The sequence below is a fragment of the Stegostoma tigrinum genome, chromosome 17 (genome assembly GCF_030684315.1).
Source record: "Stegostoma tigrinum isolate sSteTig4 chromosome 17, sSteTig4.hap1, whole genome shotgun sequence".
NCBI classification, from domain to species: domain Eukaryota; kingdom Metazoa; phylum Chordata; class Chondrichthyes; order Orectolobiformes; family Stegostomatidae; genus Stegostoma; species Stegostoma tigrinum.
The window spans coordinates 32,575,157-32,590,843 of NC_081370.1; the positions used below are offsets into that span (position 1 = coordinate 32,575,157).

At 41.7% G+C, this 15,687-nt stretch overlaps 1 protein-coding gene across 13 annotated transcripts in view; it reads right to left on the bottom strand.

Annotated features, from left to right (window-relative positions):
- Positions 1-15,687, bottom strand: part of sox6 (SRY-box transcription factor 6) — a 624,359-nt gene that overhangs the window by 18,615 nt on the left and 590,057 nt on the right. For all 13 annotated transcript variants that reach the window (XM_048545909.1, XM_059652056.1, XM_059652052.1 and 10 more), the window contains one exon: positions 14,340-14,448. In XM_048545909.1, the coding sequence (XP_048401866.1) occupies positions 14,340-14,448 (109 nt within the window). The remainder of the gene's footprint in view (positions 1-14,339; positions 14,449-15,687) is intronic.

Consider the following 15,687-nt stretch of genomic DNA (forward strand, 5'->3'; position numbering starts at 1 on the left):
AATAGAAAATGCTGTTATAGGAATTTATATATATTGTCCTTGATTAAACAGACACTAGAAAGGCATTTGATGAAGTAGGTTTTACACACTCCTGCAGTGTGTACTGACATGTCTGCATTATCTATAGTCACATGCATGCCTGTGATATCTAAATCTATTCAATCATTTTGTGATTGCCAAACAGACTCCAGTTGTTCTAACAATGTTTTAACCTCTTAAGTTCTGCATTTCTACAGCAACAAAATGATGTAGCACTTTGAGATTTTATTGACTAGCTACAGCTGAGTAAATGCAAAGGAAATGTTCAGAGCTTCATAAACTGCTTTCCCAATATTCTCTGAATAACAAACTGGTCTTCCTTTTTTTGCTTAAGCTGGCTAGGTGGCAAGTGTGTGGATCAGGTTGAAGCGAACAGCATGGAATTTAATTACCACTCTGACTTGGTCGAGTCATAGAGTTGCACAGCACGAAAACAAACCCTTCAGTCCAACACATCCACGCCGACCCATTTGCCAGCATTTGGCCCATATCCCTCTAAACCCTTCCTATTCATGTACCCATCCAGATGCCTTTTAAATGGTGCAATTGTACCAGCTTCCACCACATCCTCTGGTAGCCTGTTCCATATGCACACTACTCTCTGTATGAAAAAACTTACCCCTCTCACCTTATGCCTATGCCGTCTAGTTTTGGACTCTCCTGCCCTGCGAAGAAAGACGTTGGCTAGTCACCCTTTCTATGCTCCACATGATTTTATAAACCTCTACAATCTAAATTAAGGGTTGCCTCCTTACTCTCTCTGTAGCAAATTATCATGGTAATTTACCATGGTTAGGCAAATAATCAGCAAAGACTTGCCTTTGGGCAGAAAACTGAAGAACAAATTAAGAATAGCAACTGTTTGCAACACACATTCCGCAACACACAATCTGATCATGGGATTCAAATAAAGAGACAGGTATCAAAACCTGTTTAAAATCAGCATCACACTGCACAATAGCAGGAACTAAAACAATAATGCAACAATATGAAACTTCTTCAATCTCTGTTTTGATTAAACCAGTAAACTATTGAAAGGGGGTGGGGGGGGTAAGCAGATCAATTATTTATGACCAATACCATATTGCACAATTTCTATCTAATGACTTTATAAATGGAAGTTGAAGTCAGCTGGAAAACACTGGCTAGGTTTCAAGGTTTGGAGTAATACAACATGGTGCCCTACATTAACATCATGTTTTATACCTTTCACTTGAATTCTGAAATTACATTCCAATCTCAAAAATCACCATAAAATACCCATCAATCTCGCCAAATTAAAAACGATTTCCGAAGGTGCACAGATTTGCCTCCATGTTGTTCATCAACAACAGTATTTGCATATGAGGATTAATGATTGTCATGTCCAATGCACATCTATTGAGAAATGACCTGCAGAAATCTAATTGGAAATTCTAACCAGCTTGCATTATGCAAGAGTAGCCCACTCAGATGTTTTACACTATTGGGTACAGCATTTATGAAAAGTATTTGTATTGTTTTTTTTATTTTAAATGGACATAAATGGGATTAAATGAATAGTATTCCTATTTCCATCTGTTGTAAGTAACTGAATTGACAGGAACAAATTATTACACCTCAGGTCAGGTAATAGGGATTTTTAGCTCAAGCACACATATAAACAAGAACATTTGACAGGAACATTATCCATTTGCTAAGTCTTTGTGAGTATAATTTATTTGAGAATTTGATTTACAGTGTACGCTTACACTGTGGTTACAGTATGACAATCTTTTTGAACAGTTTCCCACAGGGACCATAAATATGTCCTTAAAACTATAGTGCCTAATCACACCTGTCTAAAACACGCCTGCACTTGAAACAGTTGAGACATGCAGCCAAAAACAAAACCTCTTCACTTGATCTTTGACTATGCCTTTGTGCTACAGCAGACAGTCTGTCACAAAAGAATCCACTGGGTGAATTGGGCTCCTGCAAAGAATTAGCACTCACGCAAACATTGTATGTTCAGCTTTAGGAAACAATGTAATGAGAGAAGAGGGGAATTTAAGGAATATAAACAAATGCACTTCGAAGAAAATGATTTAATCTAAGCCTTGGAATACAAATGACTTCTATTCATTGCTGTGGTTGTGTTGCAGGTATCTTTTCACACTGTAACATGCATTTAAGCAGAAGTTAACATCAGTAAATAATATTGTGTTGCCCTCTCAGCAGAAAGCAAAGCTCTGCAAAAACGTATATAATGCAAAGCTCTAGACTGCAGATTTGTGGTGACCCTTCTAACAGGACAGAATCCTCTTTTCTAATTCAGGATATTTAAGGTGGTCTGAGGAGACTGCTTTCAATTTCTTACATATTTAAGAAAATTGGCTTAAGTATGCATTTATCATATAAAGTAGCAGGACCAAAAAGAGTGACGTAACTGAAATCAAACAGCATTGATTGATTAATGAGGCATGTTAAATTCAGAGATGGAAGGAGGCAACACTCTCACTACCTTTGGAGGACTTTCAGTCTAAAGCAGCTTTTGTCAGGGTGGAAACTATAAAGGCTGAAAAATAATATTTGCACACGAGCAGCTCAAGGTGTGGGCACAGGTCTGCAGACAGATAATGGATCAGATCAGCATCAGGTTGTGCATCATGAGGTACATGCAAGAATGTTTGCCTGCAATGTCATTCCACAAACCAATCCCACAGTTGAGCATGGCACAGTGTCTGTTTTGTTAACTGCCATTAAAGGACAGGAGCTGGCCACTCAATTTGGTTCCTATCATGTGGTTGTCTCTTAATTACCTTAGAAAACTAAGGATCAACAATAATCACTGTACTCTCTTAATCCACAGCCCAAGAACAGATCATATAAAACCAGGCTCCTAGAGTGTCACCAAAGAGACTGCAGCTAATGTAGTTACAATGTGTCATAAGCAGTTTGAGGCACAGAAGTAACTTAAGTGTGAAATGTCTGCTGGATTTCAATTAGATTTGTGGCACACAGGATCAGTATATTTAGTGGGGAGCCAATCTAATACCTGTTGATCAAAGTTACAGTAGCCATTTTGTAAGCCACCTCCTATGTGGGCAAGCATAATCTGTTGATTGGTTGATGATGGGAACATATCATGTAATGTACTTCCTATAATTAACATCCATGCTACACACGTAGGATTACATTAGATATGCAGCACAGAAACTGGATATTTAACCCAGCTAGTGCATTTCAACATTGGAACTTCACTCAAGTCTTCTCCTCACTGTTATGGTAATGGCAAAATATGGAGTACCAAGTATAAACTTGCATTATCTGATTTTAATACCCGAGGCTTTCTTGGACTAGAATGACAGTTAAAAAGTGAGAAACATTGACCTAAAATGGCTGTAATGATCACCTGACTGCAGATTGAAGCATGTTCAGGTAGCCAATATGGAATTAACAAAATCATCTGTAAAGAAATTACCACTTTAGCTAAAAACATTAGAAACAATCAACTGATTAAGGGATCAAGAAACTTTCATCTCCAGTTTTCATCTACACTTGATTAAGGAGTTACAGATATTAGACATGGAAGGCTGCTAACAACAATCCAACTTGGTAAAACAATGGAGCCAGACTCAAGAAGAAACAAAACTGCTATATTTCAAAATTTACTGACAGTGCAGCAGGCAGAGAGAGAGAGAAAAAATGTATTGGTGACAGCAAAAACACGGTGTCTTCTGAAATCTTTACTGAAATCCTGGTGACTAGCAAATAGTGATTAATTCCTGTTAAAATGCTACTAAGTTGGCTGAGATAGACTTGGGATGCGGGGGGGGGGGGCAGGTGGCATAATTTAAAAATTAAATGATTACATTCTCTTAACAAAAGAATGCTTTTTAAAGCAGTCACTCTAGTTGTACCCCGGTTGGTGTTGTCACCAGAGATGGTCAAGCTGGACAATCATGGGAATGACTCTCGCCACTGCCAAAGACATTAAAATAACCCACACTGAAAAACAATCACTTCAAAGTGGAAACAAAGACAACACTGATAATGGGAACTGCGGACGCTGGAGAATCCAAGATAATAAAATGTGAGGCTGGATGAACACAGCAGGCCAAGCAGCATCTCAGGAGCACAAAAGCTGATGTTTCGGGCCTAGACCCTTCATCAGAGAGGGGGATGGGGAGAGGGCTCTGGAATAAATAGGGAGAGAGGGGGAGGCGGACCGAAGATGGAGAGGAGTGTATAGGTGGGGAGGTAGGGAGGGGATAGGTCAGTCCAGGGAAGACGGACAGGTCAAGGAGGTGGGATGAGGTTAGTAGGTAGGAAATGGAGGTGCGGCTTGGGGTGGGAGGAAGGGATGGGTGAGAGGAAGAACAGGTTAGGGAGGCAGAGACAGGCTGGGCTGGTTTTGGGATGCAGTGGGGGGGAGGGGAAGAGCTGGGCTGGTTGTGTGGTGCAGTGGGGGAAGGGGACAAACTGGACTGGTTTTGGGATGCGGTGGGGGGAGGGGAAGAACTGGGCTGGTTTTGGGATGCAGTGGGGGGAGGGGAAGAACTGGGCTGGTTTTGGGATGCGGTGGGGGAAGGGGAGATTTTGAAGCTGGTGAAGTCCACATTGATACCATTGGGCTGCAGGGTTCCCAAGCGGAATATGAGTTGCTGTTCCTGCAACCTTCGGGTGGCATCATTGTGGCACTGCAGGAGGCCCATGATGGACATGTCATCTAAAGAATGGGAGGGGGAGTGGAAATGGTTCACGACTGGGAGGTGCAGTTGTTTATTGCGAGCCGAGCGGAGGTGTTCTGCAAAGTGGCCCCCAAGCCTCCGCTTGGTTTCCCCAATGTAGAGGAAGCCACGCCGGGTACGGGCCTGGGATAGGGGTGAGGGAGGAGGTGTGGGGGCATGTGTAGCATTTCCTGCTGCTGAAGGTGCTGGGTGTGGTGGGGTTGGAGGGCAGTGTGGAGCAAACAAGGGAGTCACAGAGAGAGTGGTCTCTCTGGAAAGCAGACAAGGGTGGGGATGGAAAAATGTCTTGGGTGGTGGGGTCGGATTGTAGATGGCGGAAGTGTCAGAGGATGATGCGTTATATCTGGAGGTTGGTGGGATGGTGTGTGAGAACGAGGGGGATCCTCTTTGGGCGGTTGTGGCGGGGGCGGGATGTGAGGGATGTGTTGCAGGAAATGCGGGAGACGCGGTCAAGGGCTTTCTCGACCGCTGTGGGGGGAAAGTTGCGGTCCTTGAAGAACGTGGACATCTGGGATGTGCGGGAGTGGAATGCCGCATTGTGGGAGCAGATGCAGCGGAGGCGGAGGAATTGGGAATAGGGGATGGAATTTTTGCAGGAGGGTGGGTGGGAGGAGGTGTATTCTAGGTAGCTGTGGGGGTCGGTGGGCTTGAAATGGACATCAGTTACAAGCTGGTTGCCTGAGATGGAGACTGAGCGGTCCAGGAAGGTGAGGGATGTGCTGGAGATGGCCCAGGTGAACTGAAGGTTGGGGTGGAAGGTGTTGGTGAAGTGGATGAACTGTTCGAGCTCCTCTGGAGAGCAAGAGGCGGCGCTGATACAGTCATCAATGTAACGGAGGAAGAGGTGGGGTTTGGGGCCTATGTAGGAAGATGACTTTCCATATTAAGCAGAGGTTCACCTGCACATCTGCCAATGTGGTATACTGTATCCATTGTACCCGGTGTGGCTTCCTCTACATTGGGGAAACCAAGCGGAGGCTTGGGGACCGCTTTGCATAACACATCCGCTCGGTTCGCAATAAACAACTGCACCTCCCAGTTGCGAACCAGTTCGTCCCCTCCCCCCACTGCACCACACAACCAGCCGAGCTGTTCCCCTCCCCCCACTGTATCCCAAAATCAGCCCAGCCTGTCTCTGCCTCCCTAACCTGTTCTTCCTCTCACCCATCCCTCCCTCCCACCCCAAGCTGCACCTCCATTTCCTACCTACTAACCTCATCCCACCTCCTTGACCTGTCCGTCTTCCCTGGACTGACCTATCCCCTCCCTACCTCCTCACCTATACGTTCCTCTCCACCTATCTTCTTTTCTCTCCATCTTCGGTCTGCCTCCCCCCCTCTCCCTATTTATTCCAGAACCCTCGCCCTATCCCCCTCTCTGATGAAGGGTCTAGGCCTGAAACGTCAGCTTTTGTGCTCCCGAGATGCTGCTTGGCCTGCTGTGTTCATCCAGCTTCACACTTTATTAACAAAGACAACACTGATATCAGTCTGTCAGAACTCCTTACAGGTTAGAACATTGAGCCTAAAATGACACTGTGTGGTGATATCTTCCACATAGAGTTTGGTTCATGTGTGGAATGAACTGCCAAAGAAAAGAATAAGAGTAGGTGCAGTTATAAGATTTAAGACATTTGGATATGTACATGAATATGAAAGGTTTAGATGCTTATGGACCAAATGCAGGGAAGTGAAATTAGTTTAGTTTGGGAATGGTTGGAGCAAAAGTTCTGCTTCCATGGCGTATGACTCTATGACTCTTTAACTCTGTGGTCCATGCCATATTTATTCAACTGGACTTTGTTTAAGCTGCCTTATTTGATTTTTTTTGCATATCTTCACACTTATTTTTCTCTTTAGCGAATTATGCGGATAATTGGAAAGATTTTGACAGGATTGACAGCTTTGAGCTGTGTGATCATTCCTTCCACAGCCAAAAAGCCCTGGAATTGGATCTGAATCCAGGACTTTCCAGCACAGAGGCAGGAGTGTGACTAACTGAATCACTCAGAATGAACTGTGAATCATTAGCAATACAGAAGAATGGTTAAAAATAATCCACCAGTGCAAGCTCTGGCATATGTTCTAGATTTAATAAGACCATCAAAACAAATGCTTGTGCCCTTCTTGAATTCAGCTCTACATACATTCAGGCAAAAGTCCTATAAGTCAAATTAAAATCCTGTATCTGGATGACTACAAAGTGTCTCCCCTGCCAGGACCTGTTTATTCAATGTTCAAATGTCAACATTGTAGAGAGAGCCAAATAAAGCCCTCAATGATACACTGGAATGCTCCTTGAAGTACCACTGCAGTGACATGAATGACTGCAAAGAGTTTGTTTTCGGTCATTCAAAATAGCAACAATTTGTTCATCAAGCTGCACGATGTGTTGAATTACAACAACTTTGTGAGGCAGTGTGGTGGCAAAGACAGAAGAAGAAAGGAAACAAATCCTCACTTCGAATCCCACCACCTCACCCAACATCCTGTCCCACGTGTTCAAAAATCTGCACATCAGTAATCAGCTTATTCTGTTACATGGAGAGCCATGGCATAAACCTACAGCCCTGAGTCAGGACTTGCTCAAACTGAGCGAAAGATGCTGCTGGGTAGATGATTTTTTTGTTTGGCGTCTGAGTGACCAGCATCTATGAGCTGCGTCTTTGTGTCAAGCTGGCAAACACTAAACAGCTGGGATCCAGAAGTCAGATTTAACAATGTTGACACCTGAAGCTGACTCTGAGGCATTGAGCTCATACAAGTCAAAAAATCGGCTAGAAAAGAAATGGTTTTGGATGGTCAGGAGAAATTGGATAACAACTGACAGAAACATTACTTTTCCCTCCTAAATTCATTTGGAATGCCCTTGTTGCTACTCCAGCAGCAGTCCAGCTAAGCCAGCACAGTGTGATGCTGGGGCCTACAGCTTTCTTAGTGCATATGCCTGGATATCATCCCAATGTTTACTTATATGCAGAATGTATTTTGCTTAAGCAACAGATAATGCCCTCTCTATTTTAACCACATGACATTACACTAGAAGATGAATAATTTCTTAATTTTCCTAAAGCAAGCATGCGTCTTCTGATCAGCCAAACAGCAGGAACGCTGAAGTTATGTCCCAATACTAGTATTGATGTTTGCGACACAATAAGTCTCCATTCACTTCACTACTGAATTTGTTTTTAAAAAAAACACAACACAGCCTTCTCTTTCCTCCTAAGGCAGATTCATCTTGAATAATGTGCTATGTACATTTGATTTGTAACCACCTCAAATTCTAGCTGGTGTGTCCCAATAAAAGTAATAGCATTTCTTTTAAGTGACAATACATCATTTACAAGGCTTCACTATAATGTTACCTTCAAGCCAAAGTCCAATTTATGTTATTTATTTTTATGTTGATTTAAGGATCTATTTTTCAAAAGCTTTCAAGTTGCAATCTTTAAAAAACCCACACAAGACATGCTTAATCAGCTTCAATTTGAATTATAATATAACATTTCAAGATGACAGAAAGCAGTAATTAGGAATTAAAATATTGATTAATAAACAGTGGAGTTTTCAACAGTCTGCATGCAATTGAAGGATAGCTAACTGCTCCCTAAGTAATTAACTTAGCATCTCTAATTTATGGAAGAGTTATCACTAACTGGGCTCTATTTTTGCCATTCACTGTTCCTAAGGATCACTCCACTGTCTAAACGGTCTACCTAAATTGTGGTGTTGAAAGCTGCTGTGAAATGAATGGCAGAAAATCAGACTGACCAGAGACAACAGTAACATTGCATCTCTGATCATTGATTCATGCTGAGTTAGTTGATTTCCACCTGGGTGGTACCAGGTCATGATAATGGAGAAGGAAGAGAAAACAAAATCAGCTGGGAGTTTCCAGTGTTAATTGTTGCCCAGTGACCCCTGTACAAAAGCCTGTATGTTTATAAAAATTACAGGGTGAGCATTGAGTCAGGAAACCTTGCGATGACTCTCATAATTGAGCAGCTTGCTACCACTCATTACCCAGATTCACGGTAAAGACACACCAATTGAGAGGGATGCCAGAGGATGGCTGGCAGCTGTAAAAGCCATGTGAGGCAGTACCTCTGGGACAGGAGACGGGTAGGCAGTAACAGTGGATTTTACAAAACAGAGAACGACTGTGGAATTGTAACGTAGCAAGTCAGGTAATATATTACCCATACCATGTAACCAGCCAAGAACTAAGCTGCACTTCGTTTTCTGAACAACTAGACAAACATTGAATATTTGCAATTTTCTTCACTATGATAGGATGAAAAGAAACCTTTTGGATCACAAGTTTGCCATCTAAATTGTAATCAACAGCCTTGATTGTTGAGAATCTTAAAGAATTCCCTCTGTACTAATTCTTAGAGAGAGGAAATATGAACCATCAATTCAAACAGAAGGAAAAATAATAGACTTCTTATTGTCAAGTCCATATGGAGTTAATTCCATCGTAATGGGTAATCAGTCCCTTTTTAAATGTCTAATATTGTTGCAAACCACGTTCGGATTAGTTCATTTCCTGCTTGTATGTCTTGTGTTCTTATTCCTATCCCCTTCTGCAAAATAAACTAAAACAAACACACGACGCAGGCCGCATGGAAGCTGCAAACCCTGCTATGCAAGGGAACAAAAGGCTTCACTGAAACCTTTGTGGTATCTGCTAATGTTTTACATCTGAGCATTTTAAAAAGACCAAGAGATTGGGAGTGAGTAGACAAATGGAACACACAGTTGACTGAACGGAAAGGAAAATCTTAGTCTTTACTTTTGACCACAGTCACTCCGGATGATAACTGTTCCACTGTTTCACCTACTTGCTATCTAAAGTTTAAATTCTTGTCCAGAAATATTTATCTTTGTTCCTGGTGTAACTTTCAACATTTACTGTTTCTTGCCTTTTCTTTCTAAACTACCATGGTAACTATTACAAATATTTATGTATGACCAATATTGGCGCAGGGGATTTGTTTCTCTTTGCAGTTATAGATGAGAAGCACAAAAGTAGACGTTGCGTTGTTATGCAGGAGCTACCCACAGTTTACACCTAAATGTTGCAGGACATTAAATCTGTTATGTTATAGTTGGAATTTGCTCTAAAGTTGCCTCTATTTAACCAGATATGTGGTAATTTTACTCAGTTGCTGATCCAATGAATTCAGGAGTAGCAATTTGACAAATTTGCAAAAGGCTTTTGAAAATCAAAAATCTATTGTTTAATCATATGGTCTGGGAAGATTGTTAAGATATTTCTGTAAAATTAATCAAAAAAACCCATGCCAAATTCACATACTGGAAATCATTTTCACTTTGGTCAACAACATAAAACATTCAATGGCGAAGTCTATGGAAATGAATTTCAGGAAAAGGATTTAGCAGGTGGTTAAGCTGACATCAACCAGTTCATACCATCACTCCCCGTGAGATACAGGGAGAGAGAAAGAGAGAGAGGGAGAGACACTCAAAGACAGGGATCAGGCAGAAACAGGCACAAGGCAGAAAGAGATGTGAGGTGTAAAAAACAAATTTAAGGAGAGAGAAACACAAACAAGGAAAGTGAGTCAAACAAACAAGATAGAGAGATGCAAACATGCACAAAAAGTGAGAATACACAAAGAGTGAAATGCAAACATGTACAGCGAGGCATCATAAACACACAAAAAGGAACAGATGGGCGGAAATAGTTGAGGACACGTACAGATGCAGACAGATGCTGACTTTATTTTGCAACAATGCCTGCAATGGCAACCCAGCTTGGGGGGAATTGCTGTTATAAAGTATATAACATAGAAACCTCTCTCTGGAGATCATTTATAAAACAACTTTCATGATCTCAGGATGCCCAAAGGCACTTTACATCAAATACAGTACTTTTATTGGTTTGTCGTGACTGTTGTTATGTCAAAGTCTGATAGTCACAAATATCAGCTGGGGCACAGTAGATACCCCTTCTATAAAAGCATGGCATTGGGTCATTTATGTACATCTGGGACGATAGACTTTACTTAAATAAATGTCAACACCTCTGACAGTACAATGTTCCCTCTTTACTGTACTGGAGAATTATCCTTGATTTGTGTGTTAAAGTCTGAGCTGAACCAATTTTCCTGATTTAAAGAGATTACATTGCTTACATGCAGTTGACACGGATGCACATGCCAGTACCCCTGGATGCAGTAGATGTTCAACCCACAAATATAAATGCAGCCACCAGAGGGAGAGGATGCAATTCTCTCCCATCTCAGATGGGCTGAACATTGAGGAGGCTCACATGGGCCACCAGTGTGGTTTCTCATTCACTGACCTGAAAAGTGACGTCATGATTTGTGATTTTAAAACAACTGTACAGGTTTAATTTCCTGTGTATTGCTTATGTGCCACACCAGGCCTGAGGATAACTTCAGCCAATCTACTGATGTGAGAACCTTCAAATGATCTTAGTTAGGACTTCAAATGTACATCTATTCAGAAGGAGGGCCTTGTGGCACTGTGACCCCAGTTCAGACCTGAAAGGTCTGGGTTCAAGTCCTACCTCCTCTGGAGTTGTGTTGCAGCATGTTTGCAGACATTGTTAAAAAATAGTTACATTTCATGGAATCCCTACAGTGCAGAAAGAGGCCCTTTGACTCACTGAGTCTTCACCAAACCTCCAAAGCACATACCACCCAGACCAAGCAACCACATACCACCTACCCCCCACCCACCCTCCTTTATCCCCGTAACCCTGCATTTTCTCATGGCTAATCCATCTAATCTGCCCATCCCTGGATACAATGTCGTAATTTAGCAAGGCCAATCCACCTAACCCACATACTGACACTGAGCGGGCAAGTTGGAGGACTCAGAGGAAACCCTTGCAGATGCAGGGAGAACAAGCAAACTCCACACCGTTACCAGAGGCTGGAGTCAAACCTGGATTTCTGGCACTGTGAGGCAGCAGTGATAACCACAGTATATTTATTTTAAGATTATGGCACAGAAGTGCATTATGAGAAGATCAAGGTGGCACCATGGCTCAGTGGTTAGCACTGCTGCCTCACAGTGCCTGGGATCCGGGTTCAATTCCATCCTCGGGCAACTGTCTGTGTGGAGTTTGCACATTCTCCCCGTTCTGCGTGGGTTTCCTCCGGATGCTGCAGTTTCCTCCCACAATCAAAAGATGTGCAGTCTAGGTGAATTGGCCATGCAAAATCGCCCGTAGTGTTCAGGGATGTGTAGATCAGGTAAGTTATAGGGGTCTGGGTCTGGGTGGGTGCTCTAGGGGTCGGTGTAGACTTGTTGGGCCGAACGGCCTGTTCCCACACTGTAGGGATTCTATGATAGAAGGCTTCGAAATGCAATTCAGTGCTCAGGTTGAACAATCATGTCTTATGGCTGAATTCTCAGTTTGGGCAAATCAGCAAACTCCATCTCCCCTTGTTGGCTTAGTAGTCAGCTGTGAGACTCAGCCGTTCTAACACAACACAAAACAGACTGACATGGCAGCTGACAGAAATGCTAGTCAGCTGTGACTTCTGTTTGGAGCTATGATCAGTTAATTAGAAAGAAGCAGCTTTCCTGATTAAATGGTTTCTACTTCAATACATTCAGTGTGTGTTTTGTTAGCATTTTCTTTTGTCCAATTGGGATCCCTCCCTCCCCAGGAAATGCAATATATTCTTGTTAAGGTTTGTTGCCCATGAAAGGATTGGGAGATATATTCTTGCCTCTTTCTTCTCTGCTCTCTGTGCAATAAACAGAAGTCCATCCTCCTCTCCATACAGCACCAGAGCGAAGATTAAGACCATGGAGGACTATGTGGCCTCTCGGTGTTTTTGCAGCTGGAACACCGACTGCTGGAAACTTTTTGGCTTTCCAGAGCATTTATTTAAAGACATTTTCCTAAATCAAACCCTTCTCCTAGTTCCCCCTCTTTTTGGTTTCAGCAATAGTTGCTGAATTATTTCTGCTGCTCACTTCAGGACCATTGAAATGCTTCTGGCCAGCAACTTATGGGAGATCAAGCTTTTGAGAACATGTCGCAAACTGCAGCTTTTGACTGTTGCTGAGGCTGTGAAGCCCAGTTGACTTTCTAATACTGCAGTTAGCATTGGCCAAGGAGATGGTAAAGTATAGAGCTATCTTGCAATAGCTTGTTAGGAGTTGCTCCTCATGGTCAGAATTGCTTGGGATCAAACCATCCTCACCAGATCCTAAGACAACACAATATAGAGCTGGTGGAACATAGCAGGCCAGGCAGCATCAGATCCTAATATAATTTACTGATGAAGCAGTCACTTGTTTCTGCTGATAATAAAGTGTGAAGGTGGATGAACACAGCAGGCCAATCAGCATCTCTGGAGCACAGATGCTGCTTGGCCTGCTGTGTTCATCCAGCTTCACACTTTATTATCTTGGATTCTCCAGCATCTGCAGTTCCCATTATCACTTGTTTCTGCTGAGTGTGTTCCTGATCTGACTCTATTCTTTTGCTAAAATAGTTACGTGTAAAATAACTGTACCATTAGCATCAGGGCCTTTTGTTTTAAATTACATTTATTCATTGAATCCAAATATTCTACAAGACTAGCTGAATTCTTGACAACACCTTGAGAGATTTATTCAAATTTAGTAAATATGCTAATAAGATTATAAGCATAATTTATGCATTATTGGCAATTTTTTTGGAAGAATTTCTGCACCATCGTTGAAGATTTGAGAAAAATGTGGAACCTGTTGCCATTTCATTCTTGGGCTGACACTGCCCTCTTCACTCCACCCATTTTGAAACAGTTTCAGAGCCTACAGGGAATTTACAATGATTTATCCACTGGAAAACCATGGAACACATTACTCCCATAACGTCCTCAGAGAATTAAACAGTTGCCTTGCTTGCCAGACCACTAGTTCTCTCTGACAGATCCTTAACACATGATCTCCATTTGGTGCAAGGCACATTGATCTCCACCAGTACGTACATCCCCAAAATGGAAACTGCTTATTTAGACTGCAGAGAAGCTGGGTTAGATGTGCCCTGAGCATGATATTCATGGGATTGGGAGGATGTAGCCAGGGTGAGGCCAAAATTCACAAGGTTTACACTCAGCATTAAAATAAAAAGTGACAGGAGTCTTTTACCTGCTCTCTGTTTGCTCCCCCAGATCTCTGAATTGCTTTGAGGGTTCAGGTGTACCTTGATGATTTGAGATTCAGGGTTTTATTTAAGTTGCTTTGATCTGAGATTAGATGGCCCGTGTATAAATTCATCTGGGCACATGTACAAATACCTCAAATAGAATCATGTAAATTCAATGCACATTTTTAAATGTGAGTTGACTCCAAATTACTCTCCATAAGATTGTGATCTTTCCAATATAATTAAGCAGTAATGGCAGCACAAATCATTGTGTTAATTGGAATTACAATGTGTAGGTTTCTGGTTATGCTCAAGGCGAAACATGGGAAATAAGGATGAGAAAAGAGAAACTGTGAAGCCAATGTAGAAGCACCAACAGTTAATCTATTTGAGTTGATACTCATTGACAATGTAAGCTTTTGTTAGACCTTAGGGTTACCCACTCACCTTCTGCGTCTTCTGGTCTCGTGAGGTCAATGACCCCTGGACCAACCTTCACATCCTCCCCTGTTTTTCCTGTCAGCTGTTGTGCAAGATTCTCAAAGGGCACCCGTTCCTGCATAGAAAGAACAGAAAAATCTGTTAGTTTTTTTTGTGTGTGACAGTCACTGTGTCAATCTTGGCAGTGTTAAGTGCTGCTGGATCAGCATCCAGCCTTTACTAGTTATTCATCCATTTTTTTTACCCTCAAGGAGCCTAACTTGTGTTTTGACTCCTTATACCCTGCTCTTTCAAACTCAAATGAGATACCATAACAGATTGTAATATTTCAGTATGTGGAAAACCTGTCAATGTTCCCTTTATCAGTATGAAACAATATTAAAAGTCATATCTGCTTAAATTTTGAGCAGTAAAATAGCAGCCCAGAGAGCTGAAAATGTTATGACTTTTTTTTAATCATAGTGATGCATTATATAAGGGCAGATCATTGCTTGCTCCTAACACTATTTTTGAGAAACAAAATAGCAAACTGTCTCATTCACAAGAACACCAGCTTTGAAGAACACCTGGAATAAACCATGATCTGATTTATAACTAACAATGGAGCGGTCGAAAAAGTGTGGTGCCGGGCTAAAAATTTATTTCCAATTGAGAACGAATTCATCTGTTCTGTAACTAAGAGGTGGGGCCAACCATAGACCAATTGATGTCCTCCTTCAGAAATATCTGTGGAGTAAATTCACACGTCCATCTGTGACAAAGTCACCTTTGATCAAATCTGAAGACAGATTGGCTTTCCAGCTATTTTACACTCTCCTACAGGAAACACTGCTTAACACATTCTGCTTATAGAGACTTCAATGAAAAACACTCAGAAGGTTAAAGACAACTTGAAATTGTGGAAATAGAAGTAAACTAATTGGGTTCAAACTCAATGAAATCACAAAACATCACTTTGTATACGTGACAATGGAGCCATTAACTGCTTTCATTTTTCCAGTCATTTTTAATATCCATCTATTCATATTACTGATGTAGACTGATAGTTACCAATTTGGTAAAACAGCAATTATCATCTCCAATGGTCTGAGTAGTCAATTATGCCAAGTTATGAAAAGATGTTATGCTGTGGTATTACGTCATTGATGCTTATCCATTGAGGAATTGATTAGAAATTACCTTAATAGTCCACTTGAAGTCCTTAACAATTGCATTGAGAGAAGACTCTGATCCGTTCGACCTGAACTACAGTAACCTAGGTCCATGCAGACAGAAAAGACCTCTAACTCACCATTGCATAAAATATCTGTAACCTTAAATATTTCTTTCTGTATGTCATACAGCAATTGACTTC